We start from the raw sequence: 15139 nt of genomic DNA, 5'->3' as shown, positions 1-15139 counted from the left end.
AGGCTTTTGCCATAGTCTCTGTGGGTATCTCTGAAATAGGTCACTTCACCCTATGATTACGTCTAACACACTAATGAGAAACCTTTTGTCTCACAGGCAATAATGACTGTAAAGACACATGCTCTGTCTATCTTCATTTGAAAGTATTAGTTTAATACTATGACAAAGAATGAAACCTACTTTGAGAGATTAGTCACATGGTTGATAATAATCTAATCCCCCTTGTTAATTCATTCATACTCTGCGTCTACGTCAGAATGCAGTTGCAATAATCATCGTGTCAAAGTTGATCACCTGATGCTCTGACATTAAGATCAAGGCGGCTCCACCTGACCACCCGGTTGCCTGCCTGTCTGCATTTTTGTCGGTTTTATAATCATAAATAATTAAACGCAGATCTGATGTTGCCATTTAGTGGAAATAAATACAGGTTTCAGTTTTTGTGCATCTAAGTTGATCACATGTAGGTTTGTCAATAGTTCAGCCCATGAAAACCATGTAATCCCTACATGGAGGTTAAAAACAATTTCCATGACTGTTATGTTTTTCAAGCTTGATGGAAATGTATGCTTTTAATACAAATGCATCTCTCATGAATTGCTATTCCTGTCAAGCAAAGAGTAAACTGAACTATTATATACCCACACTCAGCACACGGCTGAGACTCCTGCTATTATTAAAACTTATAGAAAAACATGAACCGGCGTGAGTGAGAGAATGCTAGTTACAGCCTGCTAAATATGTGAGCATGACACACATGACCACGGTCCACGGTCACAGAGCCTCATCTCTGCTGCCTCGCCTGAGGCCTGTGGGGCTATATGGTTTCCACATCGGCCAAAAATAACAGCGAGCATTGATATAGTAATGGGCTCTTCAGTTAGGCGACCTCCAGCAAGCAACCACCAGCAATGTTAGGCACAACCATCACTGATTACACAATCTCTCTTTATGGTGTTGTGGCACAAAAACACTCAGGACACCTCGAGTGTGCTCTCAGAATTTGGCTTCAGACTTGAGCCTGCAATTCCCTGTCTGCTATTGTGGATCCATTTAAATTACCCATACACCATAAAAACTGTTTATATCATAAAAATAAGATAAAAATAAAATAAACAAAAATTGGGCTCATACAGGAGCTTTTATTTGATGATAAAAGCAATACCTTCCATATGTCAGAAACCAATATTAGTGGTTGACAACATGAGAAGAGACGATTTATGCTAGATTCAGCTAATTTCCATCTGCAGTAAAAATCTGCAAGTAAACATGAACATTCATTCAATATTCAACATTCACTGCAGGCAGCTCCATGTATGACCAGCGGAAAAGTAAAAGTGAGTGATATTAGGAGGAGTGACTGAATAACTAGGTCACATTTTATACAAAGCTATTTCAACATGTCTTATTTTGCCAAAACCGTTGTCACAGTCCTGACAAACTGCAGGAACTGTGCTTCTTATCTATGATGCTGAAGAGAAAGATGAGCTAACCTACTGAGAAAGGCTCTCAGTCTTAATGTCTTAACTCGAACCATCAGCTGCTCTGTAAATTATTAACACTTCTCCATTCAGTTTTTTTAATTTGTTTGTTTATGTATTTGTCGGCAAGGATTTCTTAAAAAGTACTGAACCAATTTGAACCAAACTCAGGAAAAGAAAACGAGTTTGTACAATTTACAGCAGATTATCCAATTTTTCCTTTTAGCTTTTTTCTATTATAAGATGTGTACAATTGTTTGGCTTTAATGGATGTATACACATTCTAGATTTACTGTTAACCTATTAATTATTTACCCAATAAAACATTTCAAAATATAACTGTGAAAAACATCCTAAATGACATCTTGAATTTACTTATTTTCAAACTAACCCTCTTAACCCCAAATATTTCTTCTATAAAAGCAAAAAATAGCACATACTCCAACCCGCACTTCAGCAGACGAGGAATAAAAGAGATTAAGTCGATACAGCATGTTTGTTCAAGATTGCATTTTATCTGCAGGATAGCAGGCATTCATCTACAAGGAAATATAGCTCTGTTTTTAATCCATCTTCTTCCACACGGACACAAGCCAAGATAAATGAGGCTTTACCACCTGTATGTCATTTGACCACATCCATTTTGGGCCCTGGTGGTTTAAAGACCCCTTCTGACGACCCACAACAGGATCTACAGTTTCATATTTACTCTCTCTAGTCAGGAAGGATCTGGAAGTCACCCAGGACCGAGCTGGGTGAAGTTTGTGCTGCTGTTACCAGGACAACCCTCAACACATTAGTGTTTGGACAGTGGATGCAGGAATGAAAACCACTGATGATGTGAGCTTTGGATGCAGATGATATCATGGTGTGTTAGTTCAACCTCGTGTCTGACTGCAGCTTCACGACTGGAGTGGAAAAGCAATAGTGAAACACTGCATTATGGGAAATAGACTGAAGTTGACCTGGCAGGATGGTTTGATTTATTCATAACGAGCTGCGTTGCTATCTTTGCTCTTCACTTCGAGGCGTCTGTCAACATTAACGCTGTGTGTGTGTTAGCTCAGTGTTATTATATCACGTTCGTTCAATCCGTTTCCACCGACACACGCCGCGACGAAACACGGGCGTGATAAAACGCAGCCTTTCCCCGCCGTGTCATTCACAAACACCGGTGTCGTTATGGAGCATCTGCGGCGGTGACAGCTGAGCTAACGCTGGCTGCAGTGCCGCAGCTCGCCCTGCTGTCAGAACCCCGACCAAGCCCCTCCGTCTGCCCGCTGACAGCTCCCGGCTCACCGCTGCCGGGGCTCGTTAGCATCGTGCTAACGTGTCAAGCTCACAGTTACACGATGAAAACACACAGCACACACACACGTGAGTTACCGTGACAGTAAACATCCGCCGATAAGAGGTCAGCGCTACCTGTCCCGTCCCGGTGAGGTCTCCCTCGGACGCAAATATCACCTCAACCTTCTTCTCCGCTTTCCTCCTCTTCTTCGCCCACTCCAGTCTGGAGCACTGAGGGAGACCACTGCTGGAGGACTACTCTACCGCCCTCCTGTGTCATGGAGTGAGAACTAGCGTCATCATTATTATCTTCATTATAACCATCCTCCTCCTCCTCCTCCTCATCATTATCATCCTCCTCCTCATCATTGTTATTATCACCCTCCTCATTATCATTATCATCATCATTATTATCAACACTATAACCATCCTCCTCCTCCTCCTCATTATCCTCCTCCTCCTCATCATCATTATTATCAACACTATAACCATCCTCCTCCTCCTCCTCATTATCATCCTCCTCATCATCATCATTATCATCCTCCTCCTCAACATCATCATCATTGTCATCCTCCTTCTTATTATCATCATCATCATCATCATTGTCATCCTCCTTCTTATTATCATCATCATCATCATCATCATCATCATCATCATCCTCCTCCTCATCATCAGCATCATTATCAACCTTCTCCTCATCTTAATTATAATAATCATGATTATTATCATCATAATAACCATCCTCATCATCATCATCATCATCATTACCATGATTCTAATAATCAGTATCATTACAATTATCATAATTATCCTCCTCCCCCTGATCATCATTATTATAATCATCATCATCATCATCATTATTATAATAATAAGCTATAAGATATTATATCCTGTTTTTCTTGCTTTTTCTTTTCTTTACTTTGTGTGTGTGTGTGTGTGTGTGTGTGTGTGTGTGTGTGTGTGTGTGTGTGTGTGTGTGTGTGTGTGTGTGTGTGTGTGTGTGTGTGTGTGTGTGTGTGTGTTACCTCTTCAGGACCTGTAGGATCTGCAGCATAATTATTGATTCTTGATAGATTGATTCTGTTGCAGTTAGGGTGAGGCACAAATTGTCCTGGTTGAGATTAGGGTTCAGGTTTTGGTTCCACAATAAATAGAAGTTTCTGGTTTCTTGCAGCCTGTGCATGAATCCAGACAGGCCAGACAAAATATTTCTGCGGCCCAAACCTAAATTTGAGCTCCCACCCCCTCAAACCAATATCATAACAATAAGCAAGTAAATGATGATTATCAGTCGATAAAATGAGGACTGCGTTTAGCACACTTTACTCATTATCTACTCAGCCTGTATATGAAAACTGATGCACCACTTGTCGTTTGTAGCTCTGGAAGAAGTTTGGAAAATAACCTTAATGATGTTGCATCAGAAGATCCAGTTCTGGACCTTGACCATGACCCAGCAGCAGCCTCCGTTGCATTCCTTTTATGTAACTACAAAACAAAATTGCTCAACTTTCCCTTCACGTTGGCAATTTTGGTGTGTGTGTTATCTTATGATGCTTTAATAATGTCACATTGTCACATTATCAACAACTTAAGTCAGGCTGCAAACTTTAAAACACTCCATTTGGTTTAAGCCAGTGTTAAATCTTTACATCATGTTTTAATTCTAATCAGTTCCTTCTTTGTTATAGAATATGATAAAGAAGGAGCTACTTTTTAGTAGACTTATCCATAAATTCAGTTTTTTTGCATTTGAATGAAAGCTTTTTATTAAATGTTGTATTGAATTAGATCAAATTCCCCACATTTAAAAACTGATAAACCTGTCACTTCCTCAGGTGAAATATTGTCGGTGTATTTCCTCTCAGAGGATGTTGTGACTGGAAACATTTTGGCCTGAACCTGGCTCACTTCACCACAAACGTGTGGGGGGGTCTTGCGTGGGGGCTCCTCCGTCTCACCCTCTAAAAACAAACCCAAGATAACTTATGACATCAGGTCACACAGGATTTCAATTCCTGGATGGCGCTGCACAGTCAATCCCACTTCCAAGCCGGATCTCTAAAAGGGGGCTGAGTGGCAGAGAGGGGACGACAACACCGGAATGAGGAAACTGACGAGGCCGAACCATGTGCAAAACAACAAAGTTGTTCATCGCTGATAACCGCGCAACCTGATGAACCGCGGGTCACTCCACTCCAGTCTTCCAGAGGCGATCCGCTCCTCTCCGGCTCCTCTCCAGCCTGCAGCTTGACACAAGCTCCTCTCTCCCGCCTCCTGCATCCAGTGATGTCCCTGCTCCTCATCACGGTGCTCTCCTCACTTCTGGTGCGCGACGCTGAGGCGACGTGGGGCGCCGGCGTCAAGTACGCGGTGAACTGCCCGGACAGATGCAACGCGGAGCGGTGCGGCGGGACGCAGCTGTGCGCACGGACCGTCCTGGATGACTGCGGCTGCTGCCAGGTCTGTGCGGCCGGCAGAGGGGAGCACTGCTACCGCACCGTGTCGGGGATGGACGGGGTGAAGTGCGGACCGGGATTATTCTGCGAGTTCTACAAGGATGAGGACGATTATGGAGACGAATATGGGATTTGCAAAGGTACAATCACATTAAATAGCCTGTCACATGTTACTGCTGTTTCTGCATGATGCATTTGGAATGGAGTGATGCTCTGCTGCACCAGAACCCCATCATGCTTTCAGTCTTAAAGGCTGTGGGCTGTTTTATTTTCACAATAAATAGCAGCTTTGTCATAAAACCAATGGATATGGAGGCACAGGTGCTCCACATATGTGGTTATTTGACTTGGTGATTATCTTTCTATCATCTAAGGCTGTATATTAAATCACTGACATGTCAATGTTCCTGCTGATCCCTGATCAGTTCATCACTGACTGTGAGTGTGACTCACAAACTAACTAAGAAGTGGGGCCTGTATCTGAGGCATTCAATTACACAAATATTTTCTCTCGCTTTGTTCCAAAATGATCATTAATGCGATGTTTTTTGTTTTGCCAGACTGTCTCTATGGAACCTATGGGGTCGAGTGCCGCAAGACATGCAACTGCAAGGGAGGCATTTGTGACAGGGAGACAGGAGCTTGTCTCACCCTCAAATTCTTCGCTAAAATCGCCAGCAAGCTCAAGACGGAGCCAGAAGCAGGTAAAAAAAACTAGCAAGTCTTCTTTAAATAAAGATAACTTACACTGCCTTTCCAAAAGTTTGAGTTATTTGTCAATGCTGGGTGTGCTGCATGTGGCACCAAAAGGGTTAAATTAGGTCATTTGAAATATTCTTCTTTCTTGTGTTGTCAGGAGCAGAGGTGGGCTCAGGAGAGGTCAGCGCTGCCCAGAGCAGAGACCAACACACAGACCGGACCACTGCCCCGAAGAGGCTCAACCCTCGCTGACGAGTGCCGACAAGACTGAATCTGTTCAGTGTAAATGTAGCATTAACTTATAAATGATCTGAAAGATATATTTTATTATATGTTCAATGATAAACAGAATTTTTTACAGCATTTGGAAGTGTTGTTTGGTTCACGTCACCTTTTTTCTAATGAAATATGCAGAATATGTTACCATCTTCGAAGCCTCTTTCTCTTTTATTGCTATTCATCTGTATGAAATGAGCTGAAACTGTAATTATCCAGCCTCCTCTTGTGTCATATTCATTTTCAAACTGGATATAGAAATATATTTCAATTGTATATATATGAATAAAAGGACGTGGGAACTACATATATAATATGCCAGCCATTGTAAAGAATGCTCTTACAATTAAACCAAAGTTATAACTGAATGTTGTCATTTGATTTTCTATGGAAAGTTCATCTATTTATTTCATTATACGCATCATATGCAGTATGTGCATCATTTGGTTTTATGACACGAGCAACAGTTAATGCTGTCTAAATAACTGGAATATGCATCAGTGTAGTGACCCAGTTACACGTCTGCGTAACTAAACAAATAATAGTGCAGTAAAATAGAAAGCACATTATTATTAATCACTGTTTGAGAACACAAAGAACGATCAAATGATTAGTAAATAGTTTTAGAACTACATCAAGCAAACAGCAATTATTAAGCAAAAGGTTAAATTACTTCTGTTTATTATAGTGAACCACTGAAACTTTACACTTTGGACAGTTTGGGAATTATGAACCTCCAAAATAGAACTTTCAGTTTTTCTCCACAGAGTTCAATTCTGGGATAACTTAAGTATTGAGCGTCTCAAGTGTTGTCTTGGCTGCACACTTCAGGTCACTGTCATATTATTGTAAACAATAGCATGATGCCAAGATACAAGATCACCACTCTGTGCACTCAGGGATTGGGTTATTTAGGTGAAGGGTTACCCGACAAAGCCAAACCACAGAGGATTTTTTGTTTGTTATGTTTGATTTGAATATTTTACAGATGCTCAAGATAAATTTGGAGCTGAGTGACAAATATTAGTACAGCACATGAATTCATACGAGGGGAGGGGGTTTAGAAAGTGGAGGTTGCGTTTCCTTTTAACCGTGTTGGAATAAAAGTTCTCGCTTGCAAGGACATGCAAAATTCAGGGTTGGGGTTAGTGTTTGTGCTTTATGCAGCATTTCTAGACAAATTTGACTCAGAGACACTCGACTCATTTAGAAACTGAGTAGAACCAGAGATTGTGGTACAGATTTTATGAGACATTTATTTTCTTAGGATGACATTTTATTTATTGAGGGAGAATGGAAAATAGTCAAACATGCTACAATGTCTGGGTAAAGGCTTGTGTTTTTTAAGCAAAAAAAATTCTTGTTTCCCATAATCCTTGTCAGGCATCCTTGACTCTTAAGTTGTGGAACGCAGAACTTTCTCAGCTTCCTCAAATGGCAAAGTATTTTATGTTCCCATGCAGAAAACACATCAGTCAAAACAACGAAAAACAAGTAAACAAATGACAAACCGAAGGGTAAAGAATGGGTTTACGGGTTTAACACAGGACATTATGACTGATCTGAGAGAATTTGGAGAAGTTTATCCATCTTTGCAGCTATTTTACAAACTTAATTTAGATTATTAAACTGTATTGAAATAGATGAGGATCCCAGGCAACATGGGAAAAAGTAATAAATAGACATGATTAAAATTTTAACACAATGCTCAGGGTCTTTCTTTACAAATTCACATAATAGGATTTCCTTCCTGGAGGTAAAAAAAACCATCTGGGATGTTTAATGGCTTTTCTCTCATTCCTGAGAATTTCAGCTCATATAGAATAGAAGTGAATCATTTTCCTGAGAGACCAGACAACACATCTCAGTACAGCGAGAGGGTGACATGATAATATTAACTGCTGTTAAATAAACAAGTCTATAAAAACTGTTGCCTACCCAGATGTCCTCAAATCATTTGTCTTTGATACATAAAAAAGGTTTAATTTGAATTTAAGGGGCGTTCACTGGCAAATTATCATGTATCACAGTAAATATATAAATCAGCCAAGCATTATAAATTCATATTCATTATAATCATCATAAATCTTCTAAGGGGTTTTCATGATAGATATAGACTCCTTGAAGTTACCAGTAAATAAAATGAAATATACCAACACACACATAAAGCTGACCATATTAATTTGCATTAAATGTGAGTATTCTTTATCTTTCCAATTATTGAATTTAAAGAGACCCTAATTTATTTATAATGAAACCTTGATGATAAGAGGAAGAAGCCGTTTCTCTCTATTGCAACACACTAGGTCAGCAGACAGTATTAAAGCACACAACATCTAATGGAGATGAAAGAAATTACACATCTTGGACAAATATTCCACAATAATTCTGCCCCAGTTAAAAATAACTCTTATGAGCCTCACCTCTGACTCTTACTGGTACAGAAATGTTTTCCAGTATCCAGCTTGTTTATTTCCTGTGCTTCCTGACACCTGTGAAAATGGCCCTTCTTCCTGTTGTTGTTGTGTCTGTCCTGCAGAGGACAGGAATTTCAAAGCAAGGATTTTTTTTTTTTTTTTTGTCAAGTGACACTCCGAAAGCTTGGAATTTGTTAAGTGACACACAAGAAGAAGCCTTATCCTCCTGCCGGGAGTTAGAAGAGGAAACTTCCTGTCCAACGTGTTTGATTGATTCTTAATTAAATGAAACACCCAAACAGTTGTTCACACAGACACATTGTCACGAATTTGAAATCTGGTCATGTCAAACATACTGATTAATCTGGTTGATATGAGTTATTCTGTAGATATAGTCTACATTAAAGTTTCAGGTCATTTTCTCATTTAAAAACTTTCGGAATCAAAGAATTACAAATATAAATGTGACAAGAAAGAAAACACATTTCTGCAGGATTAACATTCACATTTTCTTTTCTTAGTTTGTCATTTTGTTGGAATAATTCTGAATTCAAATAACAGCAATAACGAAAATAAATGTATAGCAAAATAAATGTTGTGGTCCTCACAATTCTTGTGTGATCCCTAACTTGTGAAGGGTAAAGTTCCCTATAGGACATGAATTCACTGCAGGTATATGTGACGTATGTATATCTCATCAGTCCAAGGACAAAGTGAGCCATTGCACGGACGCACGCACACAGAGCAGTACAGGTATGAGAGCAGTCTGTGTACGAGAGCAGGAGTGTTCCGAGTGCTCCAATGTTCCTCTCATTCCCCTGAGAACCAACAGGCTGAGGCCTCACAACCAAACAAAGGACCCTGGACAACAACAGGAAAGCGTTGGTGAGAAATACCCTTTATCTGACTCCCCGAGCACGTCACTGCCGCCTCTGCAGAAACAAAGGTGCGTGAATGGAGTAGTAAATAACACTGATTTACTGCAAATAGATGTTCTGGTATTTACAGTTTGGAAACTGCCTCAACAGGTTGTTTATCGTGACTGCAGAATGAGGTGACACATAAACACATGTGACAGGGACATTAAGTGATCAGATTGATTACATTGATAGCAGAGGCTTATGAAAAGTAACAAGAGGCAGTTCAGCTCAAACACTGACACTTGATTTAACTAATGGAATCCAGTCTGATTAATGAATTCAGCGGTGCCTTCATCCCTACTTACTACCACCAGGAGGGATTTTCTTTTTCTTAACAATGTGACATAAGATTTTACTGCAGGTTTAAAAAGGCATAAGTTGAGCTCATAACTGCGTCAAAGCCCAAAAGTTCCCTTAAATTAAAGCCACACCACGTTGCACACTAGATTAATTAATTATTCCCTCAAAAAAGGTGAAATTATGTATAATTACATAACTATTGAATAAATAAATAAACTCCCTGTCCCACAATGTAAAAAAAAAATCCTAGATTCCTCCCTGATTCAGATCCGCACCACAATTGGATTGAATTCTCCTCCAACCAATACCACATCTGTCCAGTAGTTTTTGTGTAATGCTGCTAAGTACCACAAAACCAAACAAAGAATGACCATAAAAACATAACCTCATTAGCGGAGGTAACAATGGACGACCCCTCAGGCTTGTGGAGCTTTTGTTAGTTGTAGTAGCTTTATAATAATTTTTGTAGCTCAATAAATAAATCTGTCAGATAGTCTATTCATGCAAATACTACTAGGTTTCTAAAGTTTGGTTTCCTGTGACATGATTGGTGGATTACATGATGGTCATGATTAGTTGGAGTATTAAAGACTCCTTCTCTTCCTGCATCAGAGATACACTCACTTGAACTTGGAAAAATATTCTAATACTTTTGGGGACTTCCTCACAGCCTCAGTTCAGTTTGATCCCCACCTCCTGTAGCCATGGTTGTAGTATGTGAGAGGAGAGCCCCAAGCTTAGAAGCGCTGTATGAATGTGTGAACATAACTTGTAATGTAAAAAGCTTTTAATCTTTGCAGGAGTGGATTTTCTGCAGTTTCTCATTCGCACCTCCAGTTTCCTCTGTGGAGGCTATTGAAGTTCACTGAATTCTTTGTCGTGTTCATTTAACCAGTTGCACGTTGTCACCAACAGTGCTCAGATGTGTCTGTGGTGCTTGTGCTAGAAAGATCCTTCAGCAGGAATCTAGATTCACCACGTCACTGAGATCACATTTCCCCTGTTCTGATTTTGAATGTGTTCCTAATGTGTCCTAACCTGTATCTGCATGACTGCATGCAATTCACTGCTGACACCTGATTGGTCTATTGCATGATTGGCTGAATATGCAGGTGTTCGCATGATGATGCAACACAACGTCTGTGAAAGAGCACTCAGAATTAATACACAGTGGGTCCATGGTTTCTGAGTGTCTTACTTTGGTATAACACATAGACCTCTGGTGGCCCATTAATGGTATTGTAGTTTGTATTTATTTATCATTTTAGTTTGTCCTGCAGCTCTAACAGAAAACTCCAATAAGAGATTTCACTTTGATTCTTTTAATTTAAGTCTATTTGTAATAAATCTGATAAGAATGGTATAGCATTTAACCAGCATAAATGATGGGCTTCTGTCACAGTACAATTCAAGTTGATTCAGGATTCAAAGATCTTTATTGTCATCACTCAGGTGAAATTATTATAGTGTAAAAATATAAAGAAATAAAGCATCAAGAATAAAATTAACAGCAGCAGCAAGGAACTATGTAGAGAAGATAGAAAAAGAACGATTTACAAATAGTGATAAAATGGTGTAAAAAGGATTTTTTTGGTTGCAGCACCTACGGGTGTATGTGTGGGTTGTGTGAGTGTGTTAGTCACCGTCCTTGATGTGTGTGTTATGAGAGTATCAGAGTGTGACATTTCCCGAGACAATACATCAATGAGATGGTGTGTGCACCTTTGTAAAGATGAAGATAAATAGGTGTAAACAAGCTTGATAGATTTCCTAGTCTTAAAGTTTCAAAAGTCACCACCAGGGTGCAATGTTGCATTGAGGAAAACAACGAGACAAGACTGCTGGTGTGGAGGAAAGCTCACACGAAAGATTAACTTTATCAGATGGAATATCAATAGATAAGATTTAAAATAAACGACTGAAGAGTTGAAATAAAGAATCATGAATGTTACAATATATATATATTTGTTTGTGGATAATTCCTGGACCAAAGGACCGTTTACAACTAGTGGAAAAAAACTGGATTTTACAGTTTACAACAGACAAGAGGAAGGAAAATTGGGATGAATACATAATTAACTAATAAAAGTACAACCTGGGTCTATGTATTTGTGTTGACCTTTCAAATCAACTGTTAGCAAGTTAAAAGAAGGAAATGAAACCTTCGTAAGGTTTGTTTCTGTCTCAGTTCAGGTCGGGTGACCCTGAACATGACATGCAGCAGCAGAGTGTTATGACTCACAGACTCTACATCAACAGCCTCAACAATTTGTTTATTGTTTTACGTTGGACAGTTTTTAGAATTTCTTTCACTAGTTTGCTGTTGTGCTCATGATGTTTTTTTTACCACAATCCCAAAGATTCATTCTGGACCTTCTCCAGAGGTTTGCTTTCACACATGAACAGCGCAGCAGGAGATTCTCCACTCAGATGCATTCGCAACAACATAGAAATCTCTGGATTCTTCAAGTGAGGACGCAGTCAGAGGCAAGGCTTTGATTCTGCTGCAGAGATCACATGGTTTATGTACAGCACATCTTTGTCAGTGTCTCCTACGGGTATGACTTGCCTTTTTCATCCAGAGAGATTTGTTTCATTTTATTGTTTTCATCTTCTGTCGTGTGTTAGAAGCGTCGTCTCCCCCACTCACTGGAAGTGAATCTCGTGGAGGATCTCCTGTTGTGTCTCACATTGACTCATCCAGAGTTTCTGCTAGATTGTCAGGAGGAAGTCCACTGAATATATTGAGGCGCTCACTCGGACATTTGCCTTCACACATACAGCCCTTCCGGAGATTGTCCTTGTGATCTCTGGGGTTCGGTGCATGTCTGAAAGCAGTTAAGGATTCATTTTAAGTCAAGTTTGCGTGAGACAAAAATATGTGGCTGCTACAAGAATTGGCTGCTAAATGCTTGTGTAGGTTCACCAGCGAGTTGCTAACTTTGTCTGTGTCTACTGTTTCTGCATTCAGTGGAATTTTAACAACTTTTTCCCATCACTTTAATATGAAAGCACTATTATTGTCTTTTAGCATCTAAATGGCCTCTTCAGCTCTTTTTTCTCTTGTATGATGGGACTGCCCTCGCCGGCTTCACATCTGTTTACACACACAACCGTTTCTACTTTCCTTTTACTCTTCTAAAAGCCTTCAATAAAACACTAAAGTGGAAGTCTATTGCCCTTCTCTGCTTCTTACTCTCTTGCCAACAGAGGTAATACACACACACAGGGACACAATCCATGTTGTTCCAATACTGCAGTTATTCACAGTGTCGCTCTTAATGCTATGCAACAAACTAGAAATATCAAACATTCACCTATAATCATAAGTACAGCGCAGTAAGAGGCAGACAGTGAAAGCTACATGTCGGAACAGCAGTGACACAAGCCCCATAATCAAAGTGACTGAGGCGTAGTGTCATCTCGGTCTACTGGAAGAGGCTTTTTTTTCTATGTGGGATTCCAGAGGATTTCATGATCTGTCCCGAAGTCACCAACTGTCCAAATCCTCTCACTCAAAGGCCATGAGAACAGCAGACCCATTGAGAATATTTCAATTCCCAGAGGCTTCCTCTGTGAAGAATCATCCATTCTAATCGTATGACTTATCTACTATCAAACAGAGCCCCCCCCCTGCAGCATCCCATGGGAGTAGATGCAGCTCCAGTTTGTTTACAGATGGCCTCTTCCTACGTCACAAGGTCACGGTGTTTCATGTTCAGCATTCCACGTCCTACAGATATAATAAAAACACGCTGAAGGACGGCTGTGGACAGATGGCTCAGAGCTTACACCGTTCATGAAACATCTCACTTTCTGTTTGGGGATCATATGTTACTGGTGGAAACAAATTCTACTTTTTTGCTACCAAGCAGACAAAATGGTTGCATAAGCAAACGTTGTCACATTCGATGCACCAAGGTCAGTGTGCTGAATGGATCATGTTTTGGCTGCGCTGCAGGAACCACAGACTGTACATAAAGACGGACGATATGACGGACCAGAAAGTTGAAGGCCAGGCGTCTTGATGGTCACCTGTTGGCTGGATGCATTAGCTCATAGGTCATAAATCCTGCCTCCTCTATGTTAATGGTAGGGCAAGGACCAAACTAAAAAGTCAAAGTAAGTACACATCAAATACATTTTACCTGAAGATGGTTTCCGTCAGTTCTTATCACATTGACTTATGTCCAAGTCTAGTCTTTATTTGTTATTTAAAGCTCTAAAAATGGGGTGAAACGTCATGATTGACAGCTTAGACTGACTCATGATTGGTCAAAAGCATATTATGTCAGGATACTTGGAAGAAGTGGAAATGTGTCATCTATCTTTATTTAAAGACTATGGTAGGAAGAAATGAACAACCAATTTACAAATAGCCAGTAACTATCCAATAAGTTTAATTCAATGATTTAATTTAATTCAATGATGGCTGAAGAGGAGAGGAGATGCCTGTGGGCATGTGAAGGAAAAAGTACTCTTTGGTTGAAATGCTCTCAACACACATACACACCGAGGCCTAGTTGCAAGTGAACAGTGGTTTTCGTGGCAATAAATGGGCCATCAGTGCGATGTCATGTAAGATCCTGATGACTTGCATCATGCAGACCTGCACAAGAGAATAAGATGTAGGAGGAAATAATGGCGACAGGTTTTCTGGCCACATGTGATCGTGGTCTCTGCATTCATAAAAATGGCAATTGGGTGGTTTGGACAGATTCATGTTCCACCTCTGACTCTTTGATTGATCATTTGCTAATAGAAGGTCTGTAATGATAGTGTTTGTCATCGACTCCAGCCTCACTGCTTACACTCTGTCTATGGATCAAACAGATCAATACATAATATGCTTGGACTGGCCTTATCTACACAACCATCTAACATTTCAATAACCCAGCCAGCATCTTATCACCTCCTCCACATTCAGCACCAGGACATCAACCTGCTCCACAGTGGCGCCACAACACACACCACACAGGTGAGATTCAGCCTCATTCAGGAAAAATCTGAGTGTGTAACTTTCACCTTGTTGATTCGATTCTGAGGAGGTAATTATTGTTGACACAACCGCCAACCTCCCTCGTAGATTGGAATTCACCTCGTTATTAGTGCACAGCTGATTTTCCAGGCTCAGAGGAAGTGGCTGGGGACACATTGGAGTTCTGCAGAAGCTTTAATATCTATTTTGTGTCAATGATCTTAATTATCTGGTAAATCTGATTCTTCATATACACTTTTTGTTTGAGCCAAGCTTGAACTATCTTTGCTTTATTTTATGAAGCAGATTTAAATGCAAA

At 40.1% G+C, this 15139-nt stretch overlaps 2 protein-coding genes across 14 annotated transcripts in view; one reads left to right on the top strand and one right to left on the bottom strand.

Moving 5' to 3' along the window:
• Nucleotides 1-2998, bottom strand: part of LOC109626366 (probable E3 ubiquitin-protein ligase HERC1) — a 37320-nt gene extending 34322 nt beyond the window's left edge. For 12 of the 13 annotated variants that reach the window (XM_069513545.1, XM_069513547.1, XM_069513546.1 and 9 more), the window contains exon 1: nucleotides 2868-2998. The gene's annotated coding sequence lies outside the window, so the exon portion shown is untranslated. The remainder of the gene's footprint in view (nucleotides 1-2867) is intronic. The other variant, XM_069513537.1, reaches the window with a different exon arrangement.
• A 1867-nt stretch (nucleotides 2999-4865) lies between these two features.
• esm1 (endothelial cell-specific molecule 1) lies at nucleotides 4866-6573 on the top strand. The gene is made up of 3 exons (XM_020081890.2): nucleotides 4866-5370; nucleotides 5791-5934; nucleotides 6087-6573. Exons 1-3 carry the CDS (start codon nucleotides 5061-5063, stop codon nucleotides 6179-6181), a joined length of 549 nt encoding a protein of 182 aa, XP_019937449.1. The 5' UTR covers nucleotides 4866-5060; the 3' UTR covers nucleotides 6182-6573.
• Nucleotides 6574-15139: the final 8566 nt, after the last annotated feature.

Source organism: Paralichthys olivaceus, chromosome 18 (genome assembly GCF_024713975.1).
Source record: "Paralichthys olivaceus isolate ysfri-2021 chromosome 18, ASM2471397v2, whole genome shotgun sequence".
NCBI lineage: Eukaryota > Metazoa > Chordata > Actinopteri > Pleuronectiformes > Paralichthyidae > Paralichthys > Paralichthys olivaceus.
The sequence above is the reverse complement of the archived record's forward strand: the minus strand, read 5'-3'. Positions and strand labels throughout refer to the sequence as shown.

What these genes read in the sequence shown, in the direction of transcription:
- esm1 (XM_020081890.2), top strand. Translation starts at nt 5,061, where the DNA reads ATGTCCCTGCTCCTCATCACGGTGCTCTCCTCACTTCTGGTGCGCGAC. An exon ending in CGAATATGGGATTTGCAAAG is followed by an intron (nt 5,371 to 5,790) that starts GTACAATCACAT and finishes TTGTTTTGCCAG; the next exon opens with ACTGTCTCTATGGAACCTAT. An exon ending in CAAGACGGAGCCAGAAGCAG is followed by an intron (nt 5,935 to 6,086) that starts GTAAAAAAAACT and finishes TTGTGTTGTCAG; the next exon opens with GAGCAGAGGTGGGCTCAGGA.